This window comes from Chelmon rostratus, chromosome 15 (genome assembly GCF_017976325.1).
Source record: "Chelmon rostratus isolate fCheRos1 chromosome 15, fCheRos1.pri, whole genome shotgun sequence".
Lineage (NCBI taxonomy): Eukaryota > Metazoa > Chordata > Actinopteri > Chaetodontiformes > Chaetodontidae > Chelmon > Chelmon rostratus.
The window spans coordinates 14,536,033-14,556,884 of record NC_055672.1 but is presented as its reverse complement, the minus strand read 5'-3'; the positions used below and the strand labels follow the sequence as shown (position 1 = coordinate 14,556,884).

At 43.1% G+C, this 20,852-nt stretch overlaps 1 protein-coding gene across 1 annotated transcript; it reads right to left on the bottom strand.

Moving 5' to 3' along the window:
* Window positions 1-6,733: 6,733 nt before the first annotated feature.
* Window positions 6,734-19,355, bottom strand: peli2 (pellino E3 ubiquitin protein ligase family member 2). The gene is made up of 6 exons (XM_041953463.1): window positions 19,059-19,355; window positions 13,795-13,924; window positions 11,429-11,530; window positions 10,203-10,400; window positions 9,840-10,028; window positions 6,734-9,703 (listed from the first exon to the last, which is right to left on the bottom strand). The coding sequence occupies exons 1-6, from the start codon at window positions 19,133-19,135 to the stop codon at window positions 9,125-9,127; spliced, it is 1,275 nt and encodes a 424-aa protein (XP_041809397.1). The 5' UTR covers window positions 19,136-19,355; the 3' UTR covers window positions 6,734-9,124.
* Window positions 19,356-20,852: the final 1,497 nt, after the last annotated feature.

Sequence of the window (20,852 nt, the reverse complement as noted above, 5' to 3'; positions counted from 1 at the left end):
ACTGTACTTCCTGGTTCACTGTGGCTCCGAGCGGAGAGCTGAGATTTCTCATCACGTCTGTTCACAGGGCTGACTGAGGGAGTGTCTGCACATATTGCCCACACAAGCGCAGCAACTGCCGTGTGTACACTCACCTGAAAATATCTAAAATAATTAACAGTTAAGCATGTTTTATTTGTTTTTTCAGGTGTTTTAAGTATAATATGGATGTGAGCTGGAATTTAAATGCATGTACAGACAAATATGAAAAAAATTAGGTACTAATACATTTTGCCAACTGCTTTTCCAATCCAGATGATTATGAATCATTGTTATGCCTTCGTGCATACCTTCTGTATATCTACAAGCAGAACTGTTTAAAGGGTTTACTGTCTCTGACCATTGCACACTATGCTTTACTCATGTTAACAAGCCTGACTCAATGGCACAGCTCACACTTCCTTCACAATTGGCTGCAAATAAATGTGTCCCTCACTCTGTGCCCTATTCTTTTGCCGCATACGCAGCCCAAACCTGTTTTCTCTGTGGACTGCGCTTTTGAAGAATCAGGTGACGCTCAATGCATTACAAGGGGTTCAATACAGAGGGCCAGCTTAAGAGTATTGACATTCCAGGTAAACTCAAACTCAAACATAGCTGCCTGTCTTATCCGATTTGGAGCCTTTAAAAAAAAAAAGCTTCACGTCATTGTCACCAGAGCAGTTTTTAAACTCCCAGGAATTGAGGAATGGTGGAAGGATTTGTCTGAAATTCCTAACAGATGTTTTATTGTGACCAGACTTCTCTAAAAAACAAAGAAAAGACAGCTTTTTTTGTGGTACACTGGCAGCAAACAGACACTTTGGGTCTTGTGGTAAGAGCAATACTGCTTCATTTAAACATCAGCAGCTAATGCACAATTAATTGTAGCAGAAAAGCACCAGATTATAATGGAAACAAGATACATGCATCCATAAATGTCTCACAAGTGTCCTTATTTCACAGGTTGAAGGGTGACTGTAATAAAGAAATTGCCCTATTGAACTGATAATAATCCCAGCCCACCGTAAATGAGTCTGATCCCTCAGTAAATTGAGCCCTTGGTGAGGTGGAGTGGTGTCAGCACCTAGCCAACTCTCGGATGGCTCTCTAATCCTCGCTTCCCTCTCACCACCACCCTCATCGTCTAATCAGTCTTGAACACACACACACACACACACACAACGTTCACACCCATCTGACACACACACCCAAGTACTCACCCTTCCTCACACTCGGGCTCAGCCATCTCTTCAGTGTGATGTCACTGCTAATCCACGCTTGGTTATCCGCTGGGCTGCAGTGCTGCCAGAGGGATATAGGGAGGAGATGGAGTGAATTTGGGGAGGGTGGGGGGTAAATCAGGCACGTCATAAACTCTTCTCTCTAAAACCACCACTTCCATTAGCCCCCCCCCCCTCACACCACATAGAAAACCAAAGTCTTGCACCCAGCCAAACTGAGCAGCATATGCACAAATGCGGAGTGTGAATATAAACACACATTTCAGCTCTGATGGGAGAGATAAAACACGGCTGCGAGGACATTCGCTGAGGCCTGTAGCTGCTGTTCCAGGCACAGAGGAATCATTAGAGAGTCTGCTGGATTAAGCGCATCCTCCAGCCTCCCCTCCTCGTCGGCCCCATGCATGCAGAAAATGCGAGGCCTTTTTATTGACAGCTTGTCCAAACAGAGGAATTACCACGCAGGGTTGAGGCCCTCGTTCCATATGGCACCAAGCTATTAACAAACATTAGTTGACTGTAATAGCAGTGGTATTAAATTCATTATCTTTTCAGATTCTATGTGACTTGTGTGATTTTCTGTATGTGTGTGTGTAAATGGTGCTATAGTGCATGGACACACACTCAATGTGTGCCAGTGTGTGTGATTAGAGACTTCTAATGTTCCAGCTCTGGGGATTTGTAGCATGAGATAAGAAAGGGCATTAATGGTGAATTGTGACGGTCCAACAGAGCAAAACTGTTGTTTGAAATGTGCGTATGTTTCCTCTGCTCAATCCCTTTTACACCAACAATCTACATATTGTCTCATCTGATTGTTGCTGATTTTTTTCAACTCGGCGCCTCACAAAAGCACACAGGGTAGCATAGCCACGCATGGGCAAGTGGCTTACGAGACCACCGAGTGAAATTCAATCTATTTGATTTTGTATTTTCCCCACTTACCACATATCTGTTTTAATCTTACCTTAAGCATCCTTGAAATGAGGTGTAATCCACTTAAGCCCTTTTGAATCTGCTTCACAGCCATGTTACACCCATTCATCGTCCAATAAACAGTCTCACTATACTAAACAGTTGCTCACTGAGTGTGTCCACAAGCCAAAATCCACATACTGTAGAAGTCGAAAGATCAAACATGGTATTTGCATTTGTGCAAGTGTGACCCGTGCTCACTTGACTCTCCCTGAGAAATATAACAAAACATCACGCATTTTAGGCACAATATGCTGCAGTAGACACTGAAAATAATCAGTTTGATTTGCAAATTTTGTTTTGGAAACCTACCACTTCCCATCATGCAATATTCAGCTCTGCTTTTGCTCAGAAAACCATGGAGCAATATTCTGGGCAAAAACTGTCAAGCAAAAGCTGCAAGACACATGACAAATGTTCATATTAATATTCCAAACCTTTGATCAAATGCTGGGCCGAAAAAAAAATCAACAAAACAAGTCAATTTTCCTGCATTTTCTCTAAAATGTGGCAAGGCCTTGAACCAGTGAATAAGTCTTCAGAGAGATTAATTCTCCTCTGTGATCCTGTTCTCATTACAGGAAGCAGGGGACTCAAACACACGTAATAACAGGGCGCTCTGCTGTTCCTTTGTACCATGTGGCTACCTAAATGATCCTAAATAAGATAGATGACAAGGATCAAGCAAATCATAATCGGCATTTTGCACAATGGAGCATAATAGTCTGAGGAGAACAAGGGACAACATACAGAGCTCCTGTTTCCCATCGCCTGGAGCAGCACACCTAGTCGAGAGCAATTAAAATGAGAGGATTCAATTTTGTCAAACACCAGGAACCTAAGATAAATCTTGTATCTCATTTTCCAGCGGAGGACACTCCCTCGCGCCGGTGCTATCATGTTTGTTATGGTATTTTTACGAAACAGCTGGCTGCTGACAGGAGTTGGTAAAACAGCCCCCTTCCACGAATGGCACTAATCCCAATCATTTCAGTGTGAGACCCAGGGGTGAGAGTGAGGGAGAGTCGGGTGAGACAGAATAAAAGATGGCCTCAGACTGTGGTGTTGGTGGAAAATTTAGACAGATCATTGGGGGGGCAAGACAGCACGTCTCTGCATGGTTTCCATGTGGGAGAAATCCACTTACTTGAACTGATAAAGATTTAATTAACACAAGACTGCAATTACTCCATAATTAAAGTAATTTGTCCCCTTGTTTGGATGAGTAGGCAAGACGCCACATGTGTCTGTGTAAGAGCAGATGAGAGACAGAGGGCATCAGAGGCGCAGAGAGGTAGACTCTTAATGTTTGAATTTAATGCTTTTTCCCCTCATATGTTCTAATAAAATATTTGTATCCGCTTCTCTTTAGCCTGTGTTTATTTGCCTTTTATTTGACAACTCATTTGTTATTCATTGAGAAAGTAATAAGCTGAGTAGGCTGAGTACAAAGTATCATCAAGAGCCACATGAAATAGTAAATAGGGCTGATATCATCATAATCCTCTTCAAACTGCACCACATACAGCTTGAATTGTGTAATGGTGCCCCTGCAAAGCTTTCTGAAAGCTAAAGCAGAAAAAGCACCCCCCCTTCTCAAAAAAAAAAAAAGAAAAAAAGGCATGGTTTTGTTTGACGAGATCAACTGGCATGAATCAAAAGTGCGAGTCCTGTGTGAGGTGTTTGACCTTGGGCGCGGATAAAGAAAGGTGAAGCCAACTTCCAGCAGAATATCAGAGCGGTGTTGGTAAGTGAGGAAAACAATCGGTGTAGTCGGTGACTAACCACACATGACGGAAATAGTGAGGAATTAACAGCATCGTCCAATGTGTGCCACTGTGCCACTGCAGTCCAATTTGCTGGAAGATAAAAAAAATAAAAATAGCTGCCAAGTTGTATGGTTGTATGTGCTGTTACTTAATTTACGCGAGGAGAGGAGCACTATCTCTTATTTACAGATGATGATCTGCATTTAATTTGCCTCACAGTTGCATGCTGGGTAATTGAGGTAAATATCACAGCCTTCAACTTGCCAGCTAAGGTGTCCTGCTGATAGCTTGGCGCACAGCCCGCAGCCACCTGTGGCATTTCACATGTTAGGTCTCGGGGGCAGACAGGGCGAAAAGAAAAAAAAAACAACTGAGGCTGAACCCTTTAAAACAGCTATTTGAAGGTGTTTTCTGCTATGTGACACACAGCTGTTGCACGTTATGCTTCAACCTACATATTGCCGGCTGTTGTCAGGTAAAAACCTCCAATCTAAAAAATGTCAACCCGAGAAAATGGCTTGATCACTTTTTCTCAATTTTTCATTTTTATATGAAGTCCCTCACAGAGCAGACTGGAGTCACCGGACCACACAGCAACGATATTCTGAAGCCGATGTTTTGCAAGTAATCCCAAAACTATAACTTTATTGCATCATTATCACTATGCAGCTAACTGTTTCCTCTTCCTCATTACTACTTAAAGGGACACTCCACTAATTTGATACAAAGCTAGTTTACTCTTCCGGAGGAGTACTTCTCAGCTCGGGAAAACACTCCTATAACATATTGTGCCTCTGCTGGGAAGTATTCAAAAGTATTAAAAAATAACCCTAATGATGTCATCATGGGAGGGGTCAAAAGAAGGATGCTATTATGGGAAATGTAGGATTCAACATTTTTGAAGTTTTACCCTTTCTAAAGGAGGTCAGGATATTAGCCTCTCTTGCTTTCATTTGTTTTGGGTTTTTTTTATCTGTCTCTTATGAGTTCCCCAACTTTACGGAGGTGCAATGCTCAATTGCTGGAGTACCCCTTTTCATATCAAGTTTGTTCATTGTATTCATTGACATCTCTCTCAGCACTTCACTTATTCCATAGCTAACTGTGAGGAGACATGCCATCGCTGCGCATCTCCTGCGCCATTCCTGTATAACTCCAGATGTGGAGTTTTGAAAGGAGCGACAGTGTTGTGTTCCCCCTGCGTCTTTTTGCTCCTGCAGAGTGGACTCTCGGGTTGGTCAACCATTCTGTGTGGCAATAAGTCTGTTATTTATCAGAGGAGGAACTTTTGAGTACAAATATCATGCATCTGATGCAGCTGAATAATATGATGTAAAATTGAGTTTCTGCGGAAAGTGGTAGAGGTTAATTAGGTTTAAAAAGGTGAGGATAGGAGTACTGAGGTTTGTGTCAGTCTTTCACAAAGACCAGCTTCAGTGTAGCATGTGAACCTTACTTTCTAATCCAGGAAGCTAGTTCAAGGAAAAAAAAAATATTGTATCATTCCACTTTATTTGCATAACCCTGCCCTGCTTAAGGCAGGGGAGCCACCGAGTGATCTCAAAATTAGCATGCTGTCACCTTCAGTGTCTCTTCTGTCATTCAGAAAAACAGGCAAGTGTGCAGACATATGAACCCATCTCACATCTACTGCAGAAATGTTAATTAGGAAGCAAGGCATCCCACGGCTCCATTCCTCTCCAAACGCCTAACTGACATGTTATGTATTTAAATCCCTTTCATGTGCCCTTATTATAGAGGAGATGAAGTCACATGCGAGTGATGGAAAATGTCATCATCATCGTACAATATTTTTGCATGCACATAAAAATACAAGGCTAAAAATAAAAGCTAAAAATTGCTCAAAACTGTGCATATGTCAGCCACGTCTTATGCATGATGCCAGGATTTAAATCTGAAACAAATCTGAGAACGGTGTAATTAATTTGAAAAAAATGCAAAAACAAGCACATATGGAATGTGAAAGACTAATCTGTAAATTTTAAATATATAGCCTACATACATCTCCTGTGCTCGCGTAATTGCACATATAGAGGATTTTCAGGCGTCTGTGGGCATGCCAGTATAGTTAAATCAATTTCTCTTGCTTCATATACATTTTGATGTATTAATAAAAATAACATCAAACTTCCATTTCTCTGCTCTGTGTCTGTGGCTACTGGATGCCGCAGGCTCACTGGTTTGGTGGGCTTAATGCCAACATCTCATTGTTGAGGAAATAGTGCCCTCTTGTGGCTACAGCGAGAAACTACACCCAGCACGAAACACCAGGGGAATGTGCTCATGCATTCATTTTTTGTGGTAAATATTAAGATGAGGCTGATAAGATATAACATTAAATGTGAAAAAAAGACTTCAAGAAAAGTGTGTCCCTTATCTTAAAAAAAAAAATGTGTTTGATAGAGCTATCAAAACCCAGAGCCATTTTGGCGACCAAGATAGCAGGGAAATGCTCACACTGAGGAATGATGAAACACATATGTAACTGTGATTAAACATTACTGCTATGTTGTGCGTACACAGCTGAGACATCTGGAGTTCAAAGGCAGCAGCTTCACAAAAGGAACAAAATCTCGTCAACCGCACACACCTTCTTTTAAAAAAAAAATCACTGAATCTCTATCAAAGCCTCATCTAGGAGGATGACATGTCAGATTTAAAGAAAGCTAAAATCAGAGAGACAACCAACTCACATGAAAGTTATTTTTAAAAAATATTTAATTCGTTGCAAAGGAGGCATTGGGAGCATCAGTGCGTTCTATGGCTTGTGTACAGAGTTCCTGTAGTAGACAAAATCATAGAATAAGCCCTTGGGTGAACTGAGGGCCCCACCCATGTTTACCAAGGAGGAATGTTTGAGGCAGCTACTCTGCAGCTGCTACAGAACACGGTCTTAAGCAATGGGCACAGTGTTTGAGCTGAAAGTGTTGGAAAGGAATGCTACTGTACAGTATGTGGCTTAGTACTTGACCCTGCTTGGCAGTTACGTAAAATCTGAAGAAATCAAGCCATTCAGAAATGCTCTGTGGTATGAGTGAAGCGTAATGCTGCTGATGCTTTTAAGAATGCTAGTTATCTTTCTCTTAAGAGGGAACCAAAAAAAGTAAAATACTCCCTGCAGTCAATCACTGCTGCTGGGATCATAGCTTTTTTGTGAGGTCAAGGAGCCCCTCATCTATACCTCTGAATTTTATTCATCGTAATGCAACCTGAAAGAAAATTTGAATAATACAATAGGAACGCTACCCTCAACATCTCGTAATTTTAATGCTCAATAACGTATTTGCAAGTGGCAGAGTGAACGCCTGCGGCTACACTCTACATATGGGCACAGTCTTGTAAGCTAACATCACAGAAGAATGCACAGATTCGTCCCAGATTCTTTAGTTTCAATTCATCTGCTACTTTTGTTTTGGACAACTTGACTCATCCACACACAATAGAACTTACCAAATTTGGCATGGTGTGCGATAATATCATTATTCCCATGGGGCTGGTTTGCAAGCAACTGAACAGCCTTGACTGTAATCCAGAGCTGTCAACATTCCACCATAGCAGCAGTTTGGGTTTAGGATTGTTTACAGAAACACTTTGGATCAGAGAGAGTGGTCGTTACATCTTGCATGTGGAGAGAAAACAGCTCCTCCTTATATTTGGTATAATCTCTGGATGCTGCTGAGACCGTGCCCAGGTTTGACAGCGTACAAATCATTGGATCAGACCCAGCACAGGATAAAGCTAACAACAGTGCAGACTGAATACAGTACGCGTGTGTGTGGGGCAGGGACACAGCTAGCTAGCAAGCTAGCAAGCAGGTGTGGCTGATGCACATGGTAGTACAGCGCCAATGATGGCCTTATCTATACCGTTGAAAGCAAAGCCATTGAGAAAGCAAGTTGTGTGTCTGGAGCACCACCAGTGAGGAGAGTCGACGTCTTTCAGTACATTCATTGTCGAACCCTGCGAGGTCGATTTAATTCCTGCGTTCTCTCTGGTAGCGGTTTGGGTGGTGGGCGAGATCATAGAAAGGGGATTGGGGTGAAATGATGCAGGGCGATTTAAACAAAGCCCAAGGGCACCCACACAGTCCAACCCACACACACATACACACACAATCTCACATGCATGCACACACGCACTCCCAAACATTCTCACACACATTATGCAGGAGAAAAATATATTAATATTTGCATTACAAAACAGTACAAGGGCCTCAGTGTAGTAAAATACCTCTTTTGTCTGATACAAATGTGAAGAATCCGTGTGGGTTGTCATTACCTTATGTTTGCAAAACTATCTGCTTTTGCCTTCAACAAAATATCTTTTCTCATTTATGAAAAATATTCCCACAGTTTAATGGGATTCGAGGCACTGGATTATATCGCTATACACAAAAAGTCTCCCCGCCTCCCCTCCTCCGCAAAGTTTGTTCAGCATATGGAAGCCAAATCCGGAGAGCTACGTGATCAAGATGCCACTAAGGGTTCAGGGCTGTCAGGGCAATGGGGAGCACTTAACTAGTTAGACCCCGAGTTTCTCCTGGCTTTTCTCCCAGCCAACAGTCCAGCTGTCTGGCTCTGTAAAAACTTTGTCTCAGACCCACCAGGAATTAAAGTAAAAACCACCTCGCCCTCTTTTTTATTCCTGACAGACCCAGCTACACCGCTGTTATCTGCTTAGTCTGTTTCAAGAGTAAAAGCAATTCACTCCTACAACCTTAATTCTACGGCCCTATGATGGAAAACCAGCAGCCACTGTAGTTTTGAACAGCCCAGAGCTGGAACCTTGTTTTAAGCGGTTGGTTGGCAGGACAGCTGAAACAGTATTTGATTCTGGAGGAGCCAGGCATTTGTGGTCCAGTATGCTCCACATCTCTGTGTCCCACAGTGGCCATCCACACAGCCACAAGACGCCCTGAACAATCTGTAATGGCTCTCTGTTGTGCAGAATCCACAGTATGTGACCAGAACTTGAGAGGACTTACTCCTTTCCACAGCTGGCTTACACGAACAAAAGAAAGCACAAAATAATCGAAACAGTTTCACAGCATGTTGGCATTCCTGTCTAATCATCTCTGCCAGAGCAGGACCCTTGAGCTCAGTCCACCGGGCCCTGGAAGATTAGCTTGGAACAGCCCTGGGTGAGACTGAGCTGGGTGGCACAGAAGGGGCAGGCAGCGTGGAAGGCGTGGGTGCCGTGGGGCAGAGGGATCTCCGCCCAGTACTTGACTGACTTCTCCGAACACACGTGCCCACATGGCACGAACGCATGCGTGGGCGCACCTGTGTCCACATAGAAGGCCGCCTCGCAGCCCAGCCACAGTGGCACGTAGGGCCCGACCACCCGGCACATGGGACACTCTCGCTGAGTGTTAGGCTCCTGCTCTGAACGGTGGCCCCAGTTGTGGTAACCGTGCACGTGACCGCAGGCCAAGTAGACCCACGGCTGCTTGTCCTCCAGAGAAGAGAGGGCACGGCTGCGTTGCATGCTGGGGAAGGCGAGCGTGTTGAGACCTACGGGGCACTGAGGCCGTGCTGCATTGATCTCCTGCCTGAGGGCCTCCAGATGCTTTTGGGTGGGAGTGTGGAAGAGGCCTTCTGCAGTACGCCACAGCAAAGTGGCTCCACATAGATCCACCAGGGAGCCGTCCTGCAGTATATTACTCTCGTTCTCCACCTGCAGAGGGTGATGCCATAAAAAAAAATGAAAAGTCTCCATATGCCATGCATGTAACCATACGCTATTTGTGAATTGTGAAACATCTGCTTATACTATACGATGCTTCAGTTACTGTATGTATGAAGCTACTCACCAGTTTGCCCGGGGTCTGTGCTGAGCGGGTCTCTCTCAGTGTGTAAACATCCCCACAGACAGAGATCTCCCTCCAGACGCCAGGCTTCGACTCTTCCGTGAACCCACCCTTGGGATGCATAACCAGCACACCATTGGTTGTTAGTCCATCCATGTGACCGTCGGGGTTCTTCCATTTTGCGGCTTTTTCCTAAAGGTGCAAAAGAACATAATGATGCAAACTGATGCACTGTATGGCACAACACTGCCACTAACAGAAATAGTTTGTTTGGTCAAAACCTATGGATTTAGAAGGCACAAAGTGGACATCCAATCTTCCATTAAGACAGCAGTGTAAATCGGTGATACACTAAATAATAATTACCCCAAGGAAGATGTTTTTGGAAGAATCGAAACCAGCGGCGTAGATGCGAGCAGTGAAGGGCGGGTTGCGTTCACAGACAACCCGGCAGGCAAAACGGGAGATGGTGCTCTGTGTGATGGGAGTCTCCTCTCCCTCCTGGCCTCCTGCTATTGTGTCAGTCACCACAAAGTCTATGGGACTCTCGGTGGAACGCCCAATCTAAACAACAACACAGTCATTAATCAATCTCACGCTATATTATTATATGGTCTCCTGTCAGTATATCGGCATGGATGAAAAGAGGCTTTCTTTTTAATTCCCTACAGATATTTGAACTCTGAACTGTTCTGCTTCCCAGCAGCTCAACCATTTGCCAGTTTGTGGTGGTTTGACATTTGAATGATGGTGCACAAGATCGCATTGCTCTGTGTGTGTGTCAAGGTTTCATACAGAAGCATGTTGTTATATCAGTGCATGTCTGAAGAGAGTCCAAGTTTCTATTTTTTTTCCCCAAAAATAATATTTCAGGCTTATTTTGAGCAGACCACAGAGTGCAACACTGGAAAATGTCCAAACAGTTCTCAAGCTGAACAAGCAGAGGTAAAAATAAGCATTTCCCCCTTTCATTTCCTCTTTTTTTATCTCAAATTGTCCTGAAGTCCTATTTTTTGAACAGTTTCCCCCCTCTCTGCTGTGTCTGTTTCTATTTATTCAGTGTTGTTCACAGACACATGGACACAATACAGAGCTGCATGTGAAGCACGTGTCTGCAGTGTTAACTTTCCTCTGGTCATCATCTCCTTGCTGTACATTCAGATTAATGCTACAGACAGAACAGTTGACAGCACACACGCTGGTCACATAGACTCCCTAGAGGAGTGTAAGGTTCAGGAAGGGAGAAACAACCAACTGTGCATAGACTTTGAAGGCATAGCTGCAAAAATTCTTAATTAAATGTAAAGCAGACCAGCTCAGTCATGGCAGCTATTTTGATAATCAAATGTAGGGTTATCATGCTTTTCTTCATCATATGTTGTATGTATTAAACTGCATACTGTACATTTGGATAGGACTGTAAATAAAAAAAAGCAAGTCATATAAAACAAGCAATCTGAATACATCCCTTTGTGCTCTGGGACATTATTATGGTTCAAGGATGAAAGTAATGATTAGTTGAAGCCCTAATCAAATGTTGGTTATTCAGAAGCACCGTACATACAGCTAAGTGTCACTTGATGGGTTTTTACCTGAAACATGTCTGTGTCTTTGTCATGGCTGTACTCCACCACCACAGTCTGGTTTCTGGACAGCGTGTAGGAGATGCTGTGTTGGCCTTTACAGTTCACAGCCTGAAATATAACAAACAACTCATTACAAAACATGCCACATGTTGTGATGCCATATTAAGCACAACAAATGCATATTTTAACGGTTTAACTGTAAGCACAGCGACAACAACACACAGTGTTATACTGTTTACTACCATATTTCTTATGCAATAATTGCACCGTTGCTGAGGTTAAATTACAGATCAGGGCAAAACAGCAAAAATTATCACTATAGTGCTAGTCAGAAGAGAATATATATATTTATCCTCATTTACACCATGTCATTTGCAACTAAAACAATTTGCAGGCTTTAAATTCAAATGGATTTTTTTTTTGGTTTTTATAGCACACATTAAAGCAAGAACATTTCTACATTGTATTCCCTAAAACTACAGATCTATAGCAGGAATTTCTGGTAGTGGAACAGCAGAGAGCGTGTAAAGTCACACTCCCATGACAGTGACCATAAACTGAACTGAGTTAACACAAGCTCGCCTACCAGCTGAACTGTCTCAGTCAGCGTAGTGGGTTAAAGCCACTCAGGCCTAGCTCCCGTCAACACTTTACCACATGCCACTATCATCCCGCTCTAATCTGCAAATTCCATTTCCAAAACACCCCCCGACACACACACACACACACCCTTTGTCACGTGCAAAAGGGAATGAGGGAGAGAGAAAGTGGGTCATCAGCGCTCTGCTGTAACCTCAGAGACAGACGGGGACAAATGTCATCATCACATGCAGTCTTGTCTCGACTGTGCTGCTACAAACAAATGGCGCTCCACCTGTTCAGAGAAGTTCATACACGCTCCAAAAAGAAACATATATTTAAGCACAACACTGCCCCTGAAAAATGTCACACACCCCCTCCCTTAGCTAAAGGAGTGAAAATAAAAACAAAGGCACGGGCCATCCAACCCCCAAAGGAAGGCCAATGCCAACAATCCCACATGTACAAATGCAGTAATTGAGATGAGAAAGCAGGGGCAGAATTTGTATATGAGGCTGGCGGTGGCATCACAGGAGCGCCACATTATCCGTCATGAACACCAGAGTGTGCACAGACACGTGAGCTCTCCCTCTCAGCTTCTGAGCCACAGAGCATTCTCAGTTCATTCGTACGAGACTGCTACGCTGTGAGGGAGCTGGAGTAGGTTGGGGGATTGCTGTAGAAAAGAAAATAACAGAAAAAGAGGGGAGATGGCTTGGTTCACTTTACTCTGTACGCAAAAAGAAGGCTCTCCTCAAATTAAGCTCGCCACACTGCTTGTCTCTAAGGAATGGCTATTTTTGATCTTGTGTACAGCTGGGAAGGCAGGGTCAGGCAACTGCAACAACTTCCTCCTCAGTTCACCCTCCTAATCTCAGGCCTGGTTACAGGATGGCAGAGAGGAAGAGTGGTGAAAGGGGAAGAAGCAGTTCCCAGTCTGAAACAGTATGTGACCAACTGTGCAAATGGCACTCTTTGCTCAGCTGAGCTGTGCAGTAACAGCCAGGTCCAATGAAACATGGTTTTCTGAGCAAACTGTCTGAGAAACAACTTGTAGTGTGGGGCAGTAGAAACATTTAGCCATACTTCATAGACCACTGCGGCAAAACATTCAGCTCAAACTCGAATGGAATGATGCACAATCTGCAATGAAAAAAGCCTCCATCACAGAAAAACCTCTTTTCTGAGATATCAGATATCAGGAGTCAAGTTCCACAAGGTGAGAGTAACCTGAACCAGGGGGCCTTTGGCCACCGAGCTAAAGTCCCAACAAATGTCTGGAATATTGGCCTCGAAGAGGTGCAGAGGTAAGCAGGTCTTCTGACTTGTTTAGAGTTTTGCTTGGGAACCAAAGGCAGGAATGCATGAAGGCAGACGTGTTAAACTTGACGGGGCAGTTTCTGGCAGGCACTCCGGTGCAAAGAAAAGCCATGAGGCCCAGCTAGGAACTAGAGTTATTGTACTGGAAATGTCAACATTAAGGTCTGCCAACAATAATGTAAAGGAGTTTACTGCACCTTCCATAACCTACTGAAAATGCTGAAAACCCATTCTGTTGCTCTGAAAATGTTGGTTTTGTTTTTTAAGACTTTCCTTCAGAGAAGAGTTCAATCACAATATGAATTCAAATCATAGTATATAACAAAATCACTTACCACCCTCTGTCTCAGTTATTCATTTGCATGATTGTACATTTTTGTGCAAAATATACATCCAGAGTCAAGCAGATCATTGTTAATGCTCACTGAGTCTGTTCAAAGAATCACTTATTCACCCTCTGATCTGTTTTGTACCTTGCTGGCCTGGGGTGTGTTAAGGATGTGCACAGTGCTTGGCTTAACACCATTGGCTTTGGTCCTCCTGTATAGCGCAAATCTGCTTTTCCGTCTACCCCGATCTCCATTGGGCAGAGATCCATTGTACCTGTCACAGGGGGGGTGGGGGTGGAGGGAAGGACAGCAAATTCACAGTTAAATTTTTTATGAAAACGCAAACTGTTTTTTCCTGCTACAAAAAGATGTGTCTAATGTGATTTACAGGCAAAATTCTTGTAATCATATAACAAGTAAACATGGGAAATTAAAAACATTCATGAATTTTGAAAGGAGCTTTGCCATGCATTACATCACTGGCAATCTAATGCACCCTATTAGCAAACTAAGCGTTACCTTGGATAATGTCTCCTATTACATAATGCTCTCTGGTACTGGTGATCAGTGAGCCAGCTCTGTGCAAACTGCAGCTGTTCTTTTGCTCTGTGTCCCAGGCAGGAGCAGGTTTTAAGATGCATGTCAGGTTTGCTATCACTTTGGGAACGCACAGTCTGGATGGAGGCCCGGCTCACATGACTCAAACCCGTTCTCTCATTGCTGAATTTTATGCACTGATGCAGAAAGCTCTTAGATCTCAATTTCAAAGCCTCAGCACGACCAGAAGAGCATCTAGGAGCATTCTCTGTTTTCACTTCTCAATACCAGATTCCACTTTTGCCCTTCAGTCTGCTGTGGGGCACCTAGCCTAGGCAGCTCCTTGTGAATGAAGAAGCTCCTTCCGGTAGGACTGGTCTCTCCCCATCCACCAGCTGGTTCCTACAGCTGGGACACCCCATGCTCTAGTCCCATCCAACACACAGACCTTCTGTCATGCACTCACATGTAACCACGGTGTGCTGAACGAGCACTCTGCTCAACGGAAGTGTCTCTATTAAAAGCCTCAAGTTTGCATAACAATGAATATCATTAGGGAATGAATTCCACCAACCACTACACAATGCGGAGTTTCTCCTCTTTGTTGCGACACAAATGCAACAGTAGCAATAAGAGCTTCTTTCTGCTCCTCCCCACCTCCCTCAAAAGCTAGTCCACCTGTCCCGTGTCTCCACACGGCTGGCCAGGCACGGAAACACATGGTCTCAGTCAGCACAGTGCACAAAGCTGGCCTGTAGGACAAGCCACCCACAGAGAGCTAGAGCAGCAATGGATAATACTGTGGCCAAAACTACAACTAATACACTGACAGCAGGAAGAAAATAAAAAAATAATAGTGGACACATAATTGTATTAGCTCAAATTGTTCCCTATTGCAAAGACCCTTCAGCTCTAACTGTTATTGTTGATTATTGTTCTGTACGTGTTGCTTCAGCCACTCTGACAACAAGGTAGAGGACAGAAAGCTCATCAAAGTTTAAGTGAAAAAAAAAACAATGTTAAAGTTGCCCCGACAGTACGTTTATTAGTCAGAGACTATAAACATTTTGATCCTGTGCAGTCTTGATGATAAACAAGATCCATATGGGAGAGAAATACTGATGATCTCTCATTACTAGACACACTTTTGAAGCCAATTCATCAGTGTGCCGACTATACAGTCCAATTTCGTCAGACCTGTCCTAGAAACTTCCCTCCTAAATAAAGAGCAGCTAGGCCTATATATTATTCAGATTTCTTTTTAGCTGGGAGAGCCAATCTGCTGGGTACCTGTGTGTGAATGTCTCACGTACAACAAACAATAAGATGATATGCAGTTTAGCATTTTCGCCATGAATTCCAACTGCAGAATATAACCCTGGCTCTTTGGAGAAACACCACACATGCCTTCTATTCATCATTACATTGAGGAACAATATTCTGTCATCTAGGAACTGCCACCGTCACATTAGCTAGGACAGGCTCTTTAAAGCTGTGCTCCAACTAATTGTGATCACTTTCCCTTTTGACCTGTGCCAGGCAGACAGCGGATTTACCTTCCAATACTTAGAAGCAGGGATTAGAAGACTCTGGCGTATCACCTATCCTCCAGGGTTGCACTAAGGAGCCAACAGCACCTCCTACCTCTTATGCTAACATGAAAGGCTAGTGTTTGCAGAATGAGGAGACGAGAGGGACGAGATATGCTGAGCTGTTATAACCCTCATTAGCATGATAGAGAGGCTGGGTGGCTTTAAAGGGTCACAGAAGGTGTCATAGAGGTCACTTTATACTGCAAAATACAACTACAGGCTATTAGTGCTACAGATAGGTCAATCTAAATTGTACAAATACATCAACGGTACATCATCACTACATGGGAGGCAGCCATGAGTCAACTGAAAAAAAACAAAGCATCACATCTCAACAATCAGTGACAATTTGTAGCAAAAAGCTGACTTGTACACTTCCTTTACTGAGTGGTTCTGTAGGGAGAAATGCTTAAAGTTCAATCAAAAGGTCCAGTCTCCCAGCCACAAGAGACAGAGGAAGCTGAGGAGAGGCAAGGCTGGGCCCTGATCAATCCATCCTTTCATTTCCAGGATACCCATGCAGCCCCCCCACCCCTCCTCACTGACCAGCACCAGTCCACCCAGGCAGAGATGGGGGGCAGCCATGCAAGTAATAAGAGCCACCACGGTCATGGCAACAAACCACTGAGGGAACTGCTGCTCAAACAAGCTTTGTTCCATGCTGTCAGCTATCTTGTCTACCATCAGTTTTATCAATAGGATGTGATGTCATGGTAGTGATTATACACCCGTCACATCTGATTCAAATATGTGTCTTTATGTCTGGAAGAGAACAAAAGTATCAGCCTCAAACATGCCACATGCTCAGCCTGGGGTAATAAGCAGTCAGCACTTTCTGTCCCTTGTAATAAGCAGTGTGGCTGTGAGTGTATGGGTGGAGGGCAAGGGACAAAACCACACTACCACGCGCTGCGTATATAACCCTTCTGAGCATCTAATTTCAAGCACGCCATACAAACGCTATTGTAATTCTCACAGCAGAAACACCTAAAAATGTTCACGTTAGGTTTTAATAACTTTCAAGTGAGTTGCAGAGCTGGCCAAACTTCAATCTCTGATGACACAGGTGTTTTCCATCATTTGTGGAAGCTGCTGTTCCCCGTGACAGTTTATAAATACAAACACGATTGTTGAGAATGATAACTGGCTGCAGCTTCTCTTGAACAAATGCTGAAAAAAAAACAGTAGTTGTTTTAAAATCGTTCTGACAAACAAAGAAAAGTCCACAGCGGGTTTTACTCAGCGGCAGGATGAGACATGTACACTAATGCCTTGTGTGTTCTTACAACAACAGATTAGGGTTAGGTATTGTTTGAAAGTTTGCAGTACTTGTGCCAATATGATTCAGTATTTCAGTTTCAGTATCAACGCCAAAACCATAAAACCTAATTCAAAAGTATAATTTTTTTCAACAAAAGCCTTGTTTTTATATGCAACAAAAGAAGTCCAAGTACTGGCGTGTTAAATGCTGCCTAAACACGATGTAAGACCTTTGCCATAATAAAGTAGCCTAGAATGGACAAACTTTTGGTCAGGATATATCAAACAAGGTCTGACTGGGCATTTGATGCCAATTTTCAGTACTTAATCTGAAACAAATAATTAACACAAAATTAATCAGCAACCATTATTGAAATTGATTGATGGTTTAAGTCATTTTAACTCGCAAAAATGATAAACAGTGATCAGCCCCAGTTTCTCAGTTGTTAGGATTTTCTGCTTCTCTGTTTTATACTGTATATCATTGTAAACTGAATATCATTGGATTTAGGACAGTTAGGACAAAAAAGCAATCTGAGCCCAAATGATGAATCAAGATGATAATCGGCAGACTAATCAATAAAGAAAATAACCATTACTTACAGCCCTATTTGACAGTTTAAGTCTTCTGTGCTATGTACACATTTCATTTGGTACCAGTAGTTTTGAGGTTTGATACCCAGTCCAACTAAAGATTACTAGCAGAGGTGAAAGTAACATTTTTAAGTGCTCATTGTCACCTCTACTGTTCAGAAAAGGCACCTTGATTAAAAGGAAAACTACACCTACAGTGAGGTTGGGATCTCTGATAAAGACTACTATAGAGTGACAGTGATTATATACAGTACATTCGGGGACGATATAATTTGTCCACAGAGACATACCGTCTATTCTGTGGTAGCTTTCTCTTTTCTATCTCTGGCTGAAATGGGCCATTGTGTAAAAAACTGCAAATCAGTGAGCAGGACCATTATATGGCCATATTTTGATATTATTCTTGCATCAATGTGACATAAAATCAATTTTATTTGTATGCTGTTGCTCAATATCACAAATTGCCTCAAGGGGCTCGAAAACAAAAATGCATGAAACAGATAGTGTATCATAGAAATATACAGGGATATTGTGAGATAAAATTTAATATTATTCATATCCCCCACTCCTGCAATGGTGCTGGCCTTCAGTGGTCCGAAAGCCTGGTAACAGCTAAAGTCCCCTACCTGACCAGGTGAGCAGCAGACATTACAGAACATATAAAAATCATCTTGTGCGTTGGGACAAGCCAGGTGTGTGATTTCAAACCATTTAATGCAACAATAATCTGTAGGCCAATCTTTATGCATCATAATACAAACCAAGGCCTTGTAGTGGGTGTGTGCGGGACTGTGGTTTGTGTGTCTGGCAAACGTGAAGTTGTGCGGTCTGAGCTACAGATAGTAGTTGGAAATAGGAAGAACCCTGGGGACTGGGGGAGGGGACCATCACCACTTCCGAATTCCTTACACCCCACGAACCCAACTTAACGGCAGGAGAAGGAGCGCCCGGCCAGAGTTGCTGAGTACGGGATTCATTTCACCTCAGCTCCCGAAGTTGTCCTGAACGGATCTATTTGAAGGACGTCGGTTGGTTCAAATGTGGCAATGCTTTTGTTCCTTTCCCGGCAATCGGGGAATGAAGCATCGTCAACAACTCACCACAACTAAAATGTACACATCTCTGATTGCGCACGTGTCTTATTAGAAGAGTAACGTGAGCGCGTGAATCTCCACGGGGCTTGACGCTTCCATGAATATATCAAGAGATTAAGCTGTACGAAACTCGACATTTCCTGATTATAAAACCCCATTACTTAAAAGTCCGTATCTTATTTTCCAAAACTTACAGTAGCTACGTCGCTAAGTTAGCTACGTAGGTGCCCTCTTGTGAAACTTCCTCAAGACAAATACTCGCTTTCACGGTACCGTAGGAGTCTGAAAAGTAAAATTCACACAAAATACGTATCGTCGAGGCTAAACTTACCCCAGCACCACCAGCTCCCCGTATTTCACTGGGTCTTTGGACGGGGCGCAGTGCTCCTCTTGGCTTGACGAAAACATGAGGCTTCTGGCTTCACTGTGTAACGTTAGCTATACAGTAATAACAGCGGCTCAAAAATCACCAGGAATTCCGTTCAAAAAACACGACACGCTCTCATTTCAGATCATATATCCGGCGGCATATGTCTCTGCGACCACACCGATGCAGTTTTCTATGTATAAACTGGGCTCAAACTTCTTGAGCGTGACATAGCAAAATGTAACTTACTTGGCGGTTGAATCCGCTCTGAAGCAGATACAAAAACAGCGAGGAGCAGGGCCGGAATGTACCATTATTTTCTTCTTTACTTTTTGTAGGGGGGGTCTATACCAAATCAAGGTTTAAAATACTGTTTTGACCTTAATGCGCTGTATATAGTTACTAAAAGCTATTAACTACAGTAAAGATTAGTATTTTGCGTCTACATTTTTTATGAATAGACAACATTATTGTACTTCGAGTAAAAATACCTACTTTTGCCACCTCTCGTGGTTCATGGATCGCACCCTCTGTTATGTAAACAAAGAGTACAATCTGGGAATTCTTAAAGGGATCATACTTTTCGTGATAGGCTTGCAAAGTTCCCGGTTTCTTGTGTCTAACGAGAATTTACACACTTTTCGTAATAACATATTGTGACTATTGGCATCACATTACTCACATTATTTTCAGCACAAATGTATTAAGGATCACATAATGTTATTAGATATGACTACAGTGTATAAAGTTACACAGGCCTCAGTGAGCCTACAGAAGGTGCGGCAGTGAGAATAGCCATCCTGGTACATTTCCTGACTGAGACAACATCCAGCCAGTGAAAGAATTGTGAAATCAGATGTGCTTGTTTTATTGGTGACCCCTCGGCACTTTTGAAGAACTTAATTTGGTTATGATTTTATTCCAGTTGGATAATGCATGTAATTGATTACGCAGCACAGTAACACCAACTGCCCCATGCTTGAAAACATTCATTGCTCATGTTGATCATTCATTTGTTGTCGTGTTTTCATCTTTTGTTTGTTGCAGGGCTCCAGACACACGCTTATTTCTTTTGTAGTATCTTATTAGTCACCTGGCTCCGTATGAGATGATGCAAACCAGTCTGAAAAATAACACCAAGACCCAGTAACTTGCTTAATTGCTTTGTCTGAGAATGACTCACAGACTTTCTGGCGTAACCAAATGTCCACACCTTGTGCGAGGATGTCAAGAACTTCTCAATCTCCAACTTCACCCCTTCCAACAACCCACATGTCCAGTTGTTCTCACGCCTCACTGATGAATGTGCCACTTCTCCACTTTTGTCTGGCAGTCCCATCAACATGTTACTGCCTCTGTCTTGTTTTCACAAGAATCTCCATGGCTGGAGGCGCCCTCGCTGCTTCAGGCCCCTTTAGTGGTGCTATTGCCCCTGCAATTATGGCCTCCTGTTTGAACTAGTGTTCAGTTTCAAAGTGCAATAACACTTGGCACAAAAACAAAAGGTAGTAGGGGGTCACTGGCGCCCATGGAGATACTTGCCTCCCCACCCTTATGCACTAGGCTGCTACTAATACTGTGTGGTACATTAAGATACAGCGTTGATGTGTTATTCCAGTTGTAAGCAGTGCAACTCAGATTAATCCATTGCATTTGTTGGTTCCATCCATAGCTGTTTATATTTGTCCATTAATAGTACAGAGGAGTGAAGCTTCAGCTTCTTCAGCAGTTGTGCACAAGGCTCAAGCTACCTTACCC

Excerpts from the sequence above, each read along its gene's own strand:
- peli2 (XM_041953463.1), bottom strand. The coding sequence starts at position 19,135 with ATGTTTTCGTCAAGCCAAGAGGAGCACTGCGCCCCGTCCAAAGACCCA. Across the intron at positions 13,925-19,058 it reads GGGGAGCTGGTGGTGCTGGG|GTACAATGGATCTCTGCCCA; the intron begins GTAAGTTTAGCC and ends CCCCTGTGACAG. Across the intron at positions 9,704-9,839 it reads CACAGACCCCGGGCAAACTG|GTGGAGAACGAGAGTAATAT; the intron begins GTGAGTAGCTTC and ends CACCCTCTGCAG.